Genomic DNA, 17,742 nt, shown 5'->3' with positions numbered 1-17,742 from the left:
GTTTTAGCCTCTAGGAGGAAAATATCTAGGATAGTTGAAGCATATTTTAGACATAAAGAAAAATACAGTATCAAATTTAATTAAAGAACTAGAGTTGCCAGGTAGTAATTAACTGTTTTAAATCTACAGCTGTGTGAGAAAACATTGGTCACAAGAATAATGTTATGCAAATTAAAATGGATGCTTGCGTTGCACAAATTTAAATTTCCAGATATCTATGACAATGTAAATTCCACTGAGAAAATAATTATGTGCTGATCTGTATTCAGGTGATCTCCTGAAATGTTGTTGACAGCCTTAAGCAGAGGAGGCAATCACAGAGAAAGACAGACAAGAATAATGCCAATGTTTAGGGAGGATATGCCTGTCAAAATATGGAACACTGAATTATAAAAAACAGATTTTATAATAAAGTTACTTGGCTTTTAAAGTGATTACAGTTTAGACATCCTCTCTACTAATTCAGTCTGCATCACCACAGAACATTTTGACTTAGACAGAAGCTGCACACCACATATCAACCCAAGGAAGGCTGAATGAAATAAAGTGACTAAAGCTTTGCACTTGGCATAGTCCTCACACGAATGCTTCAAGTACAGGAGTCAGCTGAGGGAAGATCTATTTCTATTCAGGTTCCATTTTTTCCTACATCAAGCAAAGAGGTCTTTGCAAGCATACGTCATCAGCATTTAAAGTTCTGAATGTGGGAGCTGCATGAAATGTATTTTATATGCAATGTTATATAAATATGTATACATAGAATATATCTTCTCAGCGGTGCCATTCTTCTTGATTAAGGACACAATATAGTTCTGTAGGAAAAACCCAATCATTCATATCTACATACTCCATAAGAACAATATTGTCACCAGTGTAGAGACCAGTGTCACCAGTGTCACCATTCACCCTTGAGATGGATCTGGGTACCAGATCATATGCTTTTTCCTGTGCTGTTTGTGGGCTGGGACAGAATGTTCTGTCTGCATTCTCACTGAGAGTTTGGCTGACTACGAAGGCAGGAAGTGCAGGGTTTAATAGTCCAGCTTAAACATTTCTATGAGATCCCAGCTCCATTTTCCACCATTACCAGTGTTTCTGGACTGTAATCCAGCATCAATAGGGTCTAGAGAGATTGATTAGAAAGCAGCAGGTGTTTGGGCTGAACAGCCCTAGAGAAAACTGAGGATGGTTGGCTGGCTACAGCTACAGCTTCACAGTACTGCAATTCAGCCTTCCAGTCACAATCAAGAGTTCTTCATTCTGTCTAGGCTGGAGTTAATTTTCCATAAATGCTGTGGTTTGGATTTGTGACTGAAAACCAGTGTTGGTAACACAATGGTGCTTTGACTATTGTTGAGCAGGGCTTACACACACCAAGGCTTCTGCTTCCCACCCTGCCCCACCAGTGAGCAGCCTGGAGGTACGCAAGGAGTTTGGAAGGCACACAGACAGATCAGCTGAACCCAAATGACTGCAGGGACATCCCATATAATATGGCATCACGCTAAATTTTAAGGAAAATGAGCTGTTTTAAGGAAAAGAGAAGACACTTCCAAGATGGAAGGTCTGTCTGGACAAGAGCCACCAGGAGTGAAGTTAGCAGAAGTGAGCAGTAACTTGGGGAAGAGAAGGATCCAGAGGAGGGCCTCAAAGCTGGTGAAGGGTCTGGAGCACAAGTTCTGTGAGGATTAGCTGAGGGAGCTGGGGGTGTTTAGACTGAGGAAAAGAACTCTCAGGAATGACCTTATCACTCTACAACTCCCTGAAAGGAGGTTGTAGCCAGGTGGGAGTCGGCCACTTCTCCCCAGCAAAAGGATGAGACAGCATAGTCTTAAGCTGAGGCAGGGGAGGTTCAACTTGGACATTTAGAAGAATTTCTTCTCAGAAAGGGGGATAAGACATTGGAATGGGCTACCCAGGGAGCTGGCGGAGGGCTGGATGTCACACTCAGTGCATCATCTAGTTGACATGGTGGTGTTTGGTCACAGGTTGGACAAGATGATTTCAGAGGTCTGTTCCAGCCCATTTGGTTCTGTGATAGGTAATTCCGGCAGTGGGTGACTACAACCACCAACTCTTTGAGCAAAATGGACCCCAGACTCAAATGGAGGGAAGAACTGCACCTGCAGACTAAGTAGCACGAGAAGCAAGACATACAACCAGCAAGCAGGGCTTTGTCGACGGATAGACAAGCTATGCAATTCGCCACGAACGGATGCTAAGGGCTTTGTTCGCTGAGGTGCATAAGCACGGTAAAGTTGTGACGAAGGGGGCACCGGCCTGCGGCGGGCCCGGCGCGGCCTCTCCCGTTGCCATGGCGGCCGCCCCGGCGGCGCTGGCCCCGCCCCGCCCGGCCTTGGCCACCGCCTCCACAAGATGGCGGACGGCGGGGCAGCGCCCGCGCAGCCGGACGGGGATGTGCCCGCGGCTCCGGCCGCCGGCGCCCGCAGGGACCGGCAGCCCCGAAGCAGCGGCCGCCCGCCCAGCGCCCGCGATTTGCAGGTGAGAGTTCGGAGGTGCCGCCCCGCTCCCGGGGCGGGGCGGGGTCGGGCCGGGCCGGGCGGAGCGCCGCGTTCCCTCGGGGCCGCGCCGGGCCTTCCCTCGGGCCGGCACTGAGGGCAGTGGGCGGTGTGTGGGACTCCCGCGGGGCGGCCCCGACGTGCCCTCTGCACCCACTCGGCTCTGTTTCCTTCAGCTCCCACGCCCCTTTGGGGCTGGGGAGGGGAGGACGCCTCTGGAGCAGTACCAGGCCCTTTAGGAAACGGTGTGTGCTCAGTTCTGCGGCTCTCCCGACACTTCACTAGTTGGGTTTTCACTGTCCTTGAAGTTATTGAAGTGCCATTGCATTTCCTGATTAATTTATAGGAATGTCTTGTCCCATATGAAAATGTCAGTCCGTGCAGATGTGGTGTAAGGCTAAGGACAAGATCTTCTCCCAGGTGTATGTGGGAAAAGTAGAGTGTGATCACAAATGTAATTCAGCATCAGTACTTAAATTTACAAACCCTTTAGCAGTATTACAAACCCTTTTAGCAGTATTCCTTTTTTTTTTTTTTTTTTTTGCATGTGATTTGACACTTTATGAAGGTTCAAAATCTTTTAGCAAGAAATTGATTGGAAAACAGGTGAAACTTAGTAGCTGAAACTACCCCTGTTCTATTTAATTACACGTAATTGACAGAGAAAGATGCGTATAGTTTTTTTCTTGATTACTATTTGGCATTTTCATAGGCTCCTCTTAAGGTTAATTTTGCTGTAATCATAGGATGCTTTGAGTTGGAAAGGATCTTAAAGATCATATGGTTCCAGCTCCTGTGCTATGGGCAGGGACACCTTTCACTAGACTGTGTTGCTCAGAGCTCCATCCAACCTGGCCTCCAACACTCCCAGGGATGAGGCATCCACAACTTCTCTGGGAATTCTTTTCTGGTGCCTCACTACCCTCTGAGTAAAGACTTTCTTCTAATATCTACTCTAAATCTCTCCTCTTGTAGTTTAAAACCATTCTGCCTTGTCCTATCACTATCTGCCCATGTAAAACGTTGCTCTCCCCGTTTTTTTGTAAACCCCCTCTAAGTACAAAAGGCCCCAGTGAGATCTCTCTGGAGCCTTCTCTTCTCCAGTGTTACTGGTGTGTTATTCTCTGGGGTTGCTATTTTGTTGCTACAATGTGTAACAGTAACAAAGTCTGTGTTAATACTTTTGGTTGGTAAGGTTTTAGTCAGCTGAAGCAGGCTGGCATTTTGGCTAGATACTTGTTGAAAAAGTGTTAAACCCCACGGAAGTACCCTCCTGGGTCTGTACTTGATTTGTGGCGCCACAATATGAGAGGGGGCATGAGGAAAGCAGAGAAACCTGGCCATGCCCTTCCATGCTCCCTCAGCATCCCTCAAACCTTGTGTTAGGGATAGCACAGGGTATGTGGTCTATGACTTACCCATCAGCTTTACATACCTGAAAAGTATTTTCTTCTATCCTCAGATGGAATAGAGGCCTTCAGCAGATTTTTTTGGGCTCACTTTTCTCAATTTAATTTTCTTAATGGACGTAATTCCTCATATTTATTTTTTTCCCTGCAGGAAATACCTCATAATATTATAAAAACAACAAAAACTAATATGGGATTAATACCCTGTGTTTGTAGCAATGTGTTTTCAAGGGCAGGTGATGTTTCATTTTATTTTAATGTGTATCCCCTCTGCATAAAAATGTAATGAAATTGTAGCCTAGTACCTTTTCTGATGTATATGATAAAATATTAATGTCAATCACATAGTGTGAGCAGAGTGGCTTGGGGACAAAACTAAAGATGGTTTGACAAAGTAGAGTCTTATTCAGGACAAAAGAAAGGTTACTGAAGTGACATTGCAGGTCCCTTACATCCATTTCTAAGAATGAGCTTGCCAGTGATGTGGCAGCATTTTGGGAATCTTTGGGAAGAAGTCGTTGGGGTTTGTGTAAGTTTTTGTGGAGTGATGCCTTGAATTCAAGCAAGCAAGGCTGAATTTGTTCTTCATCCCAGTACAAGCTTATTTGAATTATGTTTTTTTACATTTCTGTGTAAAATGTTTGTAAAATTTATTGTTTGCTTCTATCAGAGGGTTAGATTGCTGCTTTATTTCAATTTGTTACCATTAATGAGCTGATGCTCAATATTTCTTTATGTATTTACTCTCATGGCTGAATCTAATACAGATTTTATGTAGCTGGTGAAGCAGTGGAAACTAAAGGATAGCAGAGTGCAAGTTCCAAGTCATAATGGCATTTAAGCATTGTGTAGTTTGGTTTTTTTCATAAAGCACAAGGGAAGTTGAATTTTAGTTGAGGTTCCTTGTGTTGATATTTCTACTTTTCTGGAGAGATGGATATTTCACATTAATTTTTGTCTTATTTCTATGCAATATGTAGTTCTTGAGTTACAGACTTACAAAAATGAGTTTTGTTTCCTCTAGCTGGCCTTGGCAGAATTATATGAAGATGAAGCTAAAAGACAGTCATTGTGTTCTGACAAGCCAACATCTACAAAGATCAGTAACCCAAAGGGATCGCAGAGGTAAGATGTGGGGTTTTTTTCAGAAATGTGTGGATAAGTGTCTTATTAGCTCACAAAACTTTGTCATTCCTGCTTGATCCCTCTTAGTATTAAAAGCAATCTACAGTAATTCATAATAAAAAAATTGTGAATCCCTGCAATAATGCATTGTCTGTCTTCTCAGAATGCTATTAAAATTTATTTAGGAGCCTTTTTACCAATTGGTATTCCAGGTATTCCAAAACACTTTAAACCCATTTCATGTGAGGTGCTACTACCAAAATGCTGTGTTGCTCTTTTTTTACACAGACATAATTTGGGAATTTGCTGTATCAGAAAATTACTGCAGTTCTTTGTTTCTTCAAAATTCAGTAAACTAGCAGCTTGTGTGAAACTTGGCAAGTGAACTGCTTTCAGTGTTGTATTTATGGCAGTGCCTGATGAGACAAATAGTGATTCTAAAAATTATTAGTAGCTTCCTATGGGGTGACAGAAATAAGAGCTTCTTAATGAATTTGTTGAGCAGGTAGAAGGAAAGATGCATATCTGTATTTCAGTCCAGCTTTTCCTAAAACACTACTAAGCTGCAGTGTTTGCAGTTCACATAACATTTGAAGATTCAGCATAGTGTTGGATGTTTTTTATAAAATTATCTTGCTAGTTTTTAATTAATTCAAAAAATAATTTAAAGAAGATAAATATTTATAAAACTACTGACAGCCATAGCAAGTCTTGTATGTGGCTTGTTTTTGAATCACTGCTGCCAGTATGGATCTCAGTGTTAAAGGAGGTCAGGCAACAGAAAAAATCTTAGTCACCAGTTATGCTTCAAGTTCACTGCAAATGCAGAAATCTCTTCAGGAAGAGAGACAGAATATGGGACACTTGGAAGTATAGGGGGTTTTGAGATTTTTTTAGTTTATTTCGGTGAACCCACCTAAACTGACTAACCAGCTACACAGAACTAAGTTTACAAACAAATAAAGCAAACAGCTCAACTTCCCGGTACATCTCATGAAGTTAAAACTCCCCACTCCCAAGGAAAGGAGATGCTGCAGTACCATATCTCAAATACTTCAGTGTGATAGTTGGCAAATAGTTGTTATTTGCTGCCATTCATACTGGAATCTGTGTGAGAAGGAAGAGATGAATTAGTAGACTTCAGTTTGCTCCCAGATGAGAGCAGTGCATTAATTGCATGGAAGGAGTGCTGCTCTTCTATGCTAGAAATAAATAATTCAGTTGGAATTGACCTTTAGTGACCATCCAGTGCAACTGCTAATCCAAAATGACTCTGCCATGTGTGTGCTCTTTCCTTCTTGTTCACTGAGAAGCAGTCATGGCTGTGTACTTCAGCAAAACAAACCCAAAAAACCAAGCAACCAAACAAAACCCCAAAAAACAGAAAACACAACTCGATATTCTTAGTTTTTGAAAAAGAAGTCGTTTCAGAAGTTAGATATGAAGTTTATGTGCCTCTCATCTTCAAATGTTTTCTTTTATTCTCTTGGCAGTCTTAAACTGGATTCTCTTAAAAGGTTGAGAAAACCGGAGAGAAGCATGAGCGATGACAAAGAAAACCAAAGGTATTTTTAAAACAAAACAATTTAACAATTGTGAAAGTAATTGGGGTTTGTGTCACATTCACACTTTGCTCTCTCATGTTCTTTCAACATGCATGTGAGCTAGGTCTGTCCTGCAAAGAGCTAGGGGACTTACTAGAGTGTTAGCTGTACACTGCTGTTGTAAAATTATATTTAGCAGAATCTGGCTGGAGTGAGGTAGATACTTTACCTGAATGTAGATACCTTAACCTGAATGGTTGTAAAGGTTGTGACTTACACTTGTGCTCAAAAACTTTTTGTCATTCTGAATATCCTGAATTGTTCTGTGTATCTATTGCTCAGATATTTGAGTACTTCCTTTCTTTCTTGAATACAAATTCTGATAACAATTCCTGTATCATATCCTTACCACTATCATTCTTTTAAATCTAATAATTAAAGATTTTCCATATAAATGGTAGTTGGGGTGATAAACACAGATTTTTGTACAAATGAGACATGTCACTCAGGGATTGACAGTTATGTGGCATTATAAAAACAGTATGATTGTGCAGTAACCTCATACCCAATACTCTCTTCTGGTAATTGTAAAATATGATGGAATCAACACATTGTGAAGGCATTGGTCTCAGAAACAGTTTCACATGGATTGACTTGCTTTCCCCCAAATGGTTAAATGTAGAAGTTGAGGAAAGTGGAAAGCAGTTATTAGTTATTAATGCTTCCTGTAATCAAAGGCAAAACAATCAGGTTTGCCAGATTTTGATTTATTTACAGATTTTTTTACAGCATCTATTCCAATGGTATTTAGAGATTGTAGTGCCTTTCTCTAGATAATTCTTGAGGAATATCTTGATCTTCATTATCAAACAAATACAGTTTTGAACAGAACTATTTGTAGTTTACATTTTGTCTTCAAGAGCTAGTAATGGTGCTGTGAAGGAAAAGAAAAAAGCACAAATTAGCTTTCACAACAGTTTCTGCAGGTTTTAAAATGCCTTGAAATGTTAATTATATTTATTTTAAAATTTCCATTTCTGATACTGTTGGGAATGAAAGTATGCTAGATCTTCAAATTAAAAAATTAAGTTGTGGCACTGTTCAAGTTTTCCAACAGTTTTATACTTGTTCTGCTAAGGTGGTGTTAGCTCTGAGTTTATATTCTATCCAATCCAGGCACAGTCCCATGCACAGGACACTCCTGAGGAAATCAGTCTTTCTGGGAGTAGGTGACAGTCATATAAAACACCCAGCTCCATCAGGATTGTGTTCACTTAAAACTTATGGCCTTGTCCTCTGATCTTTGGGAGGTGTTCCAGAAGGCACCTTGGTTCTTTGTTAGTCAAATGTCTTTAATATATTGCTGCTTGGATTATTGAGAAGGTTGGAACAAAGTGAAACATTTGTCAGAATGAAAAGGATTTGTGCCAAATTTGCCTCCTTGTTAGTCTTTTTTCTTTTGATGGAAAGGGAAAAATTGTGCTTGTTATTTAAAGTATTGTTGCTTATTTGCATTACTATTCTAAAGATTCTATTCAGGTGACTCAGAATATAGAGGATTACAGATTTCTGGGGCTTCTACAAACCCAAGTAAAATTGTTGCTGAGCTCTTCAAGGAGGCAAAAGAACATGGGGCTGTCCCATTAGATGAAGCCTCGAGAGCATCTGGTGATTTCAGTAAAGCCAAGGTAAAAGTTAAGAAATGTGTTGATCTCTCTTTACATTTGTGTTTCTGAAATTCATCAAACCACAGGAGAGCAAGTGCCTCTTTCTGTGATTTACAAATAGCAGATTTGCTCAAAACAGTTTTATATTGTCTGTTTCCAAACAGCTTGCTCTAGAAAATGAAGGACCACACAATTTCAGAGGGAATCATTAGAAATCATCATGAACTGGAATTATATGCTTTGTTTTTAATTACAATTGATTAAATAAGAAACCAGACTAAAATTTGCATCCCAAATCTTACCTATAGAATTGCTCCTAGAGTTGTGGTCACCAGTTCAGTGTCCAGATGCAGGCTGGTGACAAAGTATCCGTAGAGGGACCAGTGCTGTTCAATATCTTCATCAGTAACACAGACAGTGGGGTCAACTGCACCCTCAGCAAATCTGCAGGTGACACCAGGCTGAGTGTTGCAGCTGATGTGCCTGAGGGCTTGGATGCCATCCAGAGGGATCTGGATAAGCTTAAGAAATGGACTCATGGGAATGTTATGAGGTCAACAATGCCAGATGCAGGATTCTGCATCTACATTAGGGCAATCCCCAGTATCAGCACAAGCTGGAGCTTGAAAGGATTAAGTGCAATTCTGGGGAAGGACATGGGGGTAGTGGTAGATAAAAAGTTGGACATGACCCTACAATGGCACTCACAGCCCAGAAAGCCAGACATGTCCTGGGCTGCATCACAAGAAGCATGGGCACCAGGGTGAGGAAGGGAATGTTGCCCCTCTACCCCACTCTGGTGGGAGCACACCTGGAGTGATTCATCCAGTTCTGGGGTCCACAGCACAGGAAGGACATGAACCTGTCAGAGTGAATCCAGAGGAAAGCTATGAAAATAATCAGAGGAATGGAACATCTCTCCTGTGAGGAAAGGCTGAGACAGTTGGGATTGTTCAGCCTGGAAAAGACAAGGGTCTGGGAAGACCTCATTGCAGCTTTCTAATACTTAAAGGCAGCCTATAAAAAAGATGGAGATAGACTTTTTAGCAGGCCCTGTTTTGGTAGGACAAGGGGTAAAGGTTTTAAACTAAAATAGGGTAGATTCACACTAGGTATTAGAGAGACATTTTTTACAGTAAGTGTGTTAAGACACTGGAAGAGGTTGCTCAGGGAGGTAGTGCATATTCCATTCCTGGAAACATTCAAGTTTGTGACCTTTAAAGGTCTCTTCCAACCTGAAGTATTCTATGATTCTTATGTTTGAAAAAGTGTACAGAATAGAAGCTGAAATGTGTCACAAAGTTTTCTTAGTCTGACTGTGGCTGCTAGATATAATTTTCCACTTAGAAAATACGTGATAGAACAGTACTTGCTTTTTATCTCAGAAGAAAGCTCTTTTCATTTTTGGGGTTTTTTTTGCACCTAGGTAAGAATTTTGATAAACTGTTTTAGATAATTATTTTATAAGCTTTTCTTTTTATTTTTTTAGTCATTTTCTGGTGGTGGATACAGATTGGGTGACTCATCACAAAAGCACTCTGAATACATATATGGAGAAAATCAGGATGTAAGTAAAATTCATAGCAGAAAACAGAACCTCCAACAGAGGCCTGCTTAATCATGTTTACAGCTTGAAATGCCAGTATTACTGTAGCTATGTTTATGAGGTGAAAATAAAATCTAAATATTAGCTATGTGTTCAGTAGAAATTGTTGAAGTTTCCAAAGAGACGTTTGTTGGATGTCCCTAAGGGCTCCATTATGGAGCTGTCAGATGTAAATTACTTTGAAATTCTTAGCACACCTCCTTTTCAGTGTTGTCCTTTCCAGGTGTTGTCCTGGATTCTCTTAGCTGTGCTAACATTTTAATGCTTTTAGGAATTGATTCTTGTTGTGGCTTGCAAAGCAGGCCATCTCAAACTGGAGAGCATGGATGGTGTTCTAGGGAAGGGGAAGCAGCAGGCTTGAGGCCTTTCTTTCCTATCACTTAAAAGGCAGGATGTGAAGGAGAGGGTGAGGAGAGAAGTCCTCTGCACTTTGTTGTTTTTGTGAATGGCTGAAGCAAATTTTCAGCTTGTCTAGAAACAGCTACTAAGGCCAGAGGATGTGGTCCTGGCTAGGGGGTGCTGTTGTGCCACACAAGGAGCCTTCTGGCCTCCAGCAATCCTTCTACTCCATGTAACAGCCAGCTGTACCCAGCCAGAATCTTTTTGGAGTGGGCTTTCCATAATTGGGAACATAAATAGCTTTCTAAGGGTAGGCCAGTGATACTGGCTGGGGAAGCCTAGTTTTGCTGGATGGCAAAGCACTTGGAAGGAAGAGAGGATGCAGGTTTTGAATCTGGAAGGCCCTGGCTGGAACTTTCATGTAGGATGTAGCAAAGTAAAAAGGGAGCAAAGGAGGCTGGTTTCCAGGATTCTTAGCTTTTGAGCTGAATGGAGCTACTTTCAGCTTTGTTGGAGCTCGGCATGTAATAATCTGAGGAAAGTGTAGGTTTTGCTGTAACTGATGTATCAGCAGTAATTTGTAATTTTATGGGTTTATTTCTTAATTTCTCAGTAAAAATGTTTACTACTTTTGGAACTAATTAGAACACTATGAAGATCACTACACCCTCACTGTATCATACTTTATGTCATGGATAGCAGATTAAGAGATTCTTTTTCCCAAAGTAGGAGAGTGGTCTAGAAGAAGATGGTAGTCTATAACTATTGGGCTTTTTAAAAAATAATCTGACAATGACAGTTATAGTGCAAGGTATTGTTCTTATTTTTTCATTTGCCTTCTTGTTTGTGGTGTTGTACAAAATCTGTTTAGTGTACATCAAAATTTCTATAACTAGTCTGTACAAAATTGTGCTGCTCTCTTTGTCTTCCTTCACTTTTTTTTTTAACTTGTTTTACTTCATAGGTTCAAATTTTGCTGAAACTGTGGAGGAATGGATTCAGTTTAGATGATGGTGAATTGAGATCCTATTCAGATCCAACAAATGCTCAATTTCTTGAGTCAGTTAAAAGAGGGTAAGTTAAAATGACAACTTTTTTGAGGTATGTCTTTGAAGTGAAGTGAACAAAAATCCTTTCTCCACACACTTATCAAAAGCTCCAGGTTTCTTCTTTGCCTGAACCCATAAAATATAGTCTGTATTTGCCACCAGATGCATGGGGCACTTAAAAATTTGCAATACTTTGGTTCTTTTGGTGGTTTAACTCTGAATGGTACTTGCTACAACAGCTTTTATATTCACAATTTTTTCTTAGCTCATTCTGTGATTCAGCTGTCAGTATATTCTAGGTTTTGACTGTTAGTTCACTGATTTTTTTTTTCTTCTTTTTGGATGAAATAAATTCATAAAACAATTGAATGTGACTTTCAAAGTATACATAATATTAGTATTGACTTGTACTGTGTGTGTACTTTTTGGATGATTTCACAGTTCAGAATGTAATTGAAAGTATAATTATTGTAATTACAATAATTATTTTTGTATTATTTTTGTAATTCAGGGAAATTCCTTTGGAACTGCAACGACTTGTTCATGGTGGCCAGGTAAATTTGGATATGGAAGATCACCAAGAACAGGAATATGTGAAGCCCAGACTACGATTCAAAGCTTTCAGTGGCGAAGGGCAGAAGCTTGGAAGGTGAAAAAAGCTAGATCTGTTCTGTGCTCTGTATTCATATGCTGTTTCAGTCATGTGACTGAAAATTTCAGACTATTTGTCATGGTTCCATTGGTAACATCTGCTTTGGTTTTCTTCCAATTCTATAGCCTTACACCTGAAATAGTCAGCACACCTTCTTCCCCAGAGGAGGAGGAGAAATCTATTCTTAATGCACCTGTTCTGATTGATGATTCCATGCCAGCAACTAAAATTCAAATTAGATTAGCAGACGGAAGCCGTTTAATACAAAGATTTAATCAAACACACAGGTAAATTGATTCTGAATCAATGCAGGTAACAGTAACTATTTCAATAAGTTTGTGTTTTGTTGTTAAATGAGTCTCAGCAAGACATCAAAAAGGGAGAAACACCAGTCTTGCTGAAATATATCATTCTGTGTCTCTTTCATTACATGGATATATGATAAACTGACTGTCAAAAATTCTGTACTTGGAAACACAATACATTTGATAACTGCAACTTCTGTTCAAACTTTTATAACCAATGATGTCCTTTGTTTTTTTTAGGACATAGTACAAGCTATAATTGTTCCCAGGACAACTGAAATCTGTGTAGCCCCACTATGTAGTCATCCCAGCCCTGGGCCCTCCTTGGGAGGACCAGGTGGATGAGTTGGGAAACACTGTGAAAGCACTTTATTGCAACGTGTGGAGTATAGTCTTAATTGGAATATAGTCCACACTATGGGCAGAGAAATCCTGTGGCCCATAATCAAGAATTCCAGCTTTCTACCTTGTTATACTTAAGGTTGTGACAAACATGACATGGGCTGTAAGTCCATGTAGACTGCAGCCCATATGCAGGAGGATATATAGACACTTCATGCTCGTTTGCAATTCCAGCATGTGGGTAGGACATAATACTGAGAGGTAACTTCTGTTTTGGATGGTCATCTCCTAAGAATTGGCAGTGTGTGAACTTGATGGAGGTTTTAGATTTGTTAGTCGCTTTGCTGATTAGAGCTTGGCACCGGTTTTATTGATGTTGGGGCAGTGCCACAAACAGTGTTGGCCAACCCCATGAGGTTATGTTAGTGCAAGGTTCTGCAAAGCTCTGCTCTCCACTGCTGAGAGATCTTCAGGCAGAGGACAGAGATTTGGGCAGCAGTTCCACCCATGCTTCAGCACTGTTAAAGCCAGCCTTAATTTGAAATCTGCACAGTTGTGTTAGAACATGGCTACAGCTTGAATCCTGACTTGGAGGTGGTGTTGGCATGGACCCATTTCCATGTTAATATTGTTACATGGAGAGTTCATGTGTTTCCTTTTTTCCTTCTGGCTCAGAATAAGGACAAAGTGTAGTTTTTTTACCTGACAGTATACACAGACCACAGTGAGGATATTTTAGCTGAGATACCAGTAGGGGGGAAGATACAGCAGTACTTTTTTGATAGTTTAGACCTGATAATAAATGCTGAGAGTGCAGGCCCAGATCCTTTCTTCACAGCATCTACTGAGAAGTGACTGAGACAAACCATGGGGCTTATTGGGAGCCTCTGTAGCTGAGTTGTTTGTTGTTCTCTTTGCATGGAAGGGTAGAAGTGGTAAACTTGCCAGTAACATCTGTAACAACCTAGATTGTGTTGACAGGAACTTGTTTAATTATTATTAACTTTTTCTTGACTGTGAATCTTTATGGTTATCTTCAGCAGCTGATTTTGATCATATATATGGCAAAGTGCATTACTTGTGTCAAAGGCCTTGAAGACTGATAGAAAGTAGAAATCACTACTTATTTGGCTACAGTAAACTTGCCAATTTATTAATTACAAAAGATATTCACAGATTTATTCTCAGTTTAATGTCTTAATAGAAAACCCTCAAATTTCAGGATTTTATCTCTAAAATACTATTTTTTATCCATGTCTTAAAAAATTAAATTCTTCTTGTTATACTGTTTATGTGACTGTTTTATTAACTATTGTTCAGAAGTTCACTACCAAGTGAAAATAGGGGAAAGCTCTTGATATTGAAGTGCATTAATGATTCCTGTCTGCTTCCTCTTCACTGTGACTATATATTTTAAGATTCTTTCTTCTTTCTAACAACTTCACTTTTTTGGAATATACCTATTAATAATGAAACTTTTGACAGTGGTGTTGAGATTACTTGACTTCCTGTGTTGGGAATCAGTTTGCAATATACTTCCATGATAAAAATTTTGTTTCTATTATTTGAGGAAACAAGCAACATTCACTATCATTTTTCTGGGGATTTTTTATGCAAGAACGAAAAAATTGTAAGCTATAATCATTACATCTGGATCAGAGAGAAATATGAAATCTAGAACTTACTTGGTAGTTTAGTCTACTTAATGGTTTTGTGTTCTCTGATCATGTTAATGTTCAGATATGTTTGTCAGATGGAATCATACAGAGGTTTCATGTCCATCTCCTTTTCACAGGATTAAGCATATTCGAGATTTCATTATCCAGTCCCGTCCAGCTTTTGCAACAACGGATTTTGTTCTTGTGACTACCTTTCCAAATAAAGAGCTAACAGATGAAAGCCTGACACTACAAGAAGCAGATATACTTAACACTGTGATTCTTCAGCAATTAAAGTGATCTTGTGATTGTTTTACAACATAGGGACCCTGCTGTACTGTCATACAATATATTTCCAACAGATGAAAGAAAGGAGATATCAGTGTCTTTTTATTTCCTCTTTTCCAGGGATCATATTTTTGGATTTCATGTCTTCCAGCTATAACATATCTAACTTTTTTATTTTAATTTCTCAATGTTATTCAGGTTATTTTCAGTCTTAAAAATAAGGTTCTGTATGTTAATGTGTTTCAAACCACATCTTATACTAAATGTGAAATGAGATAGGACTTTGTGACTCAGTTTTTTGAGGGGGGTGGGGAAAGGAGCATTTTTCTGAAGGGGACAGTATCTTTCATAGAGTTGGTAAGATTTGCACTATGGAAATGTTCTATGCTGCATTGACAAACAGCCATTTGAAAACTTAGACTGTAGGTTATGTTTACCTTGAAAACTGTATTAATATTAAGGTGTTCTTTTTAATAGGTTTACAGATAATTAATGCCCTAATATAATTTTTGTATGTTCTATTTGTAGTGTTTCATGGTGTAGTATAATATTTATATTCTAGTTTTTATGTCATTTTCCTTGTATTGTTGCTCGTATGAGTGAATCAGTTCAGGAGATGCAAACCTCAGCTGTTGCAGACTATAATAGAATGTTCTTATTTGTATTCTAGTTGTGCTACTTGTGATGAAACTAAATATGAATTTTTTTCTTCTTAGTTAGAGAAATGTGAGAGACCACTGTCATCTGGGGAAATTATGTGATTTACAGGAGGCCTCTGGTCATTACGAATCTGAGTGTGCAGTTGGACCCTGTGCAACAGCATGACTCCTTACACAAACAGTTACTTAACCGAAAACAAAAATACACTGAGGTGCACAAACACAGAACTGATCTACTTTTGTGCATGCAAGTGACAGCATAAACGTGTTAATTGGTCACATATTTTTGACCTGAATTTCAGTTATTTATATTTGGAATTTTGGCCAAAGACATTTTGTAGTATTCACTGGGGATTTGGTTGTACAGCTTTCACTGTGCTTGTTTGGAAGCTGTATAATTAAACCCCTTCATCTTTGAAATTACATATTTTATAAAAAAACCTGCCCCAACACTGCACTAAGCAGACAGGAGTCTTATGTTGGGGGAAACTGGCTGCTGTGCTTTAGTAGTATGCAGTTTTTTAGTATTTTTGGATTTATATCAGATGAGTGGATCACACTCTGAAGGAGTATAGGTGGGCTGTATCTCTTGTACCAATATGTGTTGAAAATTGCTGGTTTCCATGTTTATTTTGTTCTGAAAATATCAATACTTGTTTATTTATGTTAAGGTTATAATTGCTTAGTATATTCTTACATTTTTACCTCAAAGTAGATATTTGACTGAGTAGATTTTAAACATGCAGTTGTATTTAAAGTATTTTGTTTTGCAGTCTGAATATGTGCATGATTTTAATCATAATTCATTTCATGTGCTAAGGAATTAAAGCTTTATGTTTAAGATCACAGACAAGGTTTCTTGTGTTATTCCAAATTTACGTTGTGATAGAGTAGTAATTGTGTTGTGTGCAAATATTTAAGCCTAAACATAAAGGAATTGTCATGTACTGTGCAGGTGTTTTATATCCAATATACAAACAATTCTCTATGTAAATGCGAGGCCAAAGTTCGTGATATCAATTTGGGCAGTCTGTGATTTGGGCATATTTTAGTTCAGGATACAGGTAAAGTTACATTGCTTATTACTTCTGAAGACCATTATTGATTAAGCAGTGATGTATGAAGAAAACAGGTTAACTAAATTGTTTTTTGCCTCTTATGCCAAAACCTACAAGTACATATTATCACAGTCTCTTTGTTTCAAATACCTGTTGAATTTTAGTGTTTAATGGCAGCTGACAGTAACTGGGGGTCCCAGAAGTTAACAATATTTTGTCTAGCACTAAGAAAATGTATCAATGCTTATGTTTAAATATTTCATGCTTCTCAGTACTTAAAAGCTTATGGAATCTTCCACCTCATAATTTTATGTCATAACTTTTATTATATAAATTGTCACTTATAGCTAACATCTTGGCATTTTTGGCACAAAAATGTTCTTTGAGTGCAGACCTATGTGGATATGCAGTTAAGACTGGCTACAAGGGAGAAAGAGCTTGGTAGAGGATGATGATCTTTCTCTCGCAGTAAGGCTGCTATGTTTAGGAGTAACATTTAGTTTCCCTTAAATAGAGGTAATAATCCTATTGCTTGCTCTTGTAGGCAGCCTATGAAAGGCTCAGGCTTCACCTCTGCTTGACTTTCCTAGAAATCCTGTATCACACAAGAGCCAAATAATCAAAACCTGAATATTTTCCTTAAAGAAAACTCCTCAGTAATAATTGATTCTGGATAAACACAGCCTTGTTAGTCTTTGGATTTTGGTTTTTTCCTCAGCAGTCCACTGAGATGTTTGCAAGCATTCTGCTTTAATTAAACTACTGGACACACTTGTATAATTAGCATATATTAGCAGTTATCTCATGCTGTTCTTGCTCTTTGGTGAAAATCTGTCCAATATTAAATGAAGCAAGGAAGACCACACAAGTACTCTGAGGAGCTATTTGCTAGCTCCCTGCTTAGTTGCTTGCACTAAGTTACAGGTCCCATGGTCCTTAGATTGTCTTATGCTGTGCAGGGAGAAGAGACAGAGATGCATCTCCCCCTTGCCCATGCTGCTTAAAGCTGGCAGGCCTCAGCATAGGCATGTGCTGCTCTCTGGGCAGGTGAGACAGCAGCAAGAGGTGGGGGAAATGCTGAATCAATGGCCTGCCAAAAGCATGTCTGGTGTTTTTGTAGGATGGGTATAATTGCAATGAGTCCTGAAAACAATAAAAGTGGGACTGCTTCTGTTTAGCATGGAAAGCACTGGCCCTGGAATGGGGTTAGATGAAAACAGTGCAGCAGAACCATCTACACCTATTTGAGGTTTACAGAATTGACTTTGTGACTGGGAGATGATTTTAATCCCTGTGTTTGTAATTAGTGAGTTTGATCAAATTTGAGTTTATGATGCTGGTTCTGCTTCTTAACGACCTCTCTTTTGAGAGAGCATTTCCATTGAGTCTTTGGTCCTAATTTAAATTTCTTATCTTAAAAAAACTCTAAACAGGTAACTTACAAGGAGGAAAACAGGGATGCGGTGATTTCAAGTGGGCAGTTACTTCACAGGGAGGAAAGCATAACACTAATTAGAAGCTT

The 17,742-nt window shown here is 39.2% G+C and overlaps 1 protein-coding gene across 1 annotated transcript; it reads left to right on the top strand.

Moving 5' to 3' along the window:
• The first annotated feature begins 2,376 nt into the window (after nt 1-2,376).
• On the top strand, nt 2,377-17,742 carry UBXN2B (UBX domain protein 2B). Its single transcript, XM_054284981.1, has 9 exons — nt 2,377-2,502; nt 4,953-5,053; nt 6,547-6,618; nt 8,126-8,285; nt 9,754-9,831; nt 11,174-11,283; nt 11,770-11,907; nt 12,036-12,197; nt 14,353-17,742. The coding sequence occupies exons 1-9, from the start codon at nt 2,377-2,379 to the stop codon at nt 14,513-14,515; spliced, it is 1,110 nt and encodes a 369-aa protein (XP_054140956.1). The 3' UTR covers nt 14,516-17,742.

This window comes from Melozone crissalis, unplaced genomic scaffold (genome assembly GCF_028551555.1).
Source record: "Melozone crissalis strain CALT ecotype California unplaced genomic scaffold, PUWL_Pcris_2 ptg000042l_1, whole genome shotgun sequence".
Classification (NCBI taxonomy): domain Eukaryota; kingdom Metazoa; phylum Chordata; class Aves; order Passeriformes; family Passerellidae; genus Melozone; species Melozone crissalis.
Note: the sequence above shows the minus strand (reverse complement) of the source record. Positions and strands in the feature narration are given on the sequence as shown.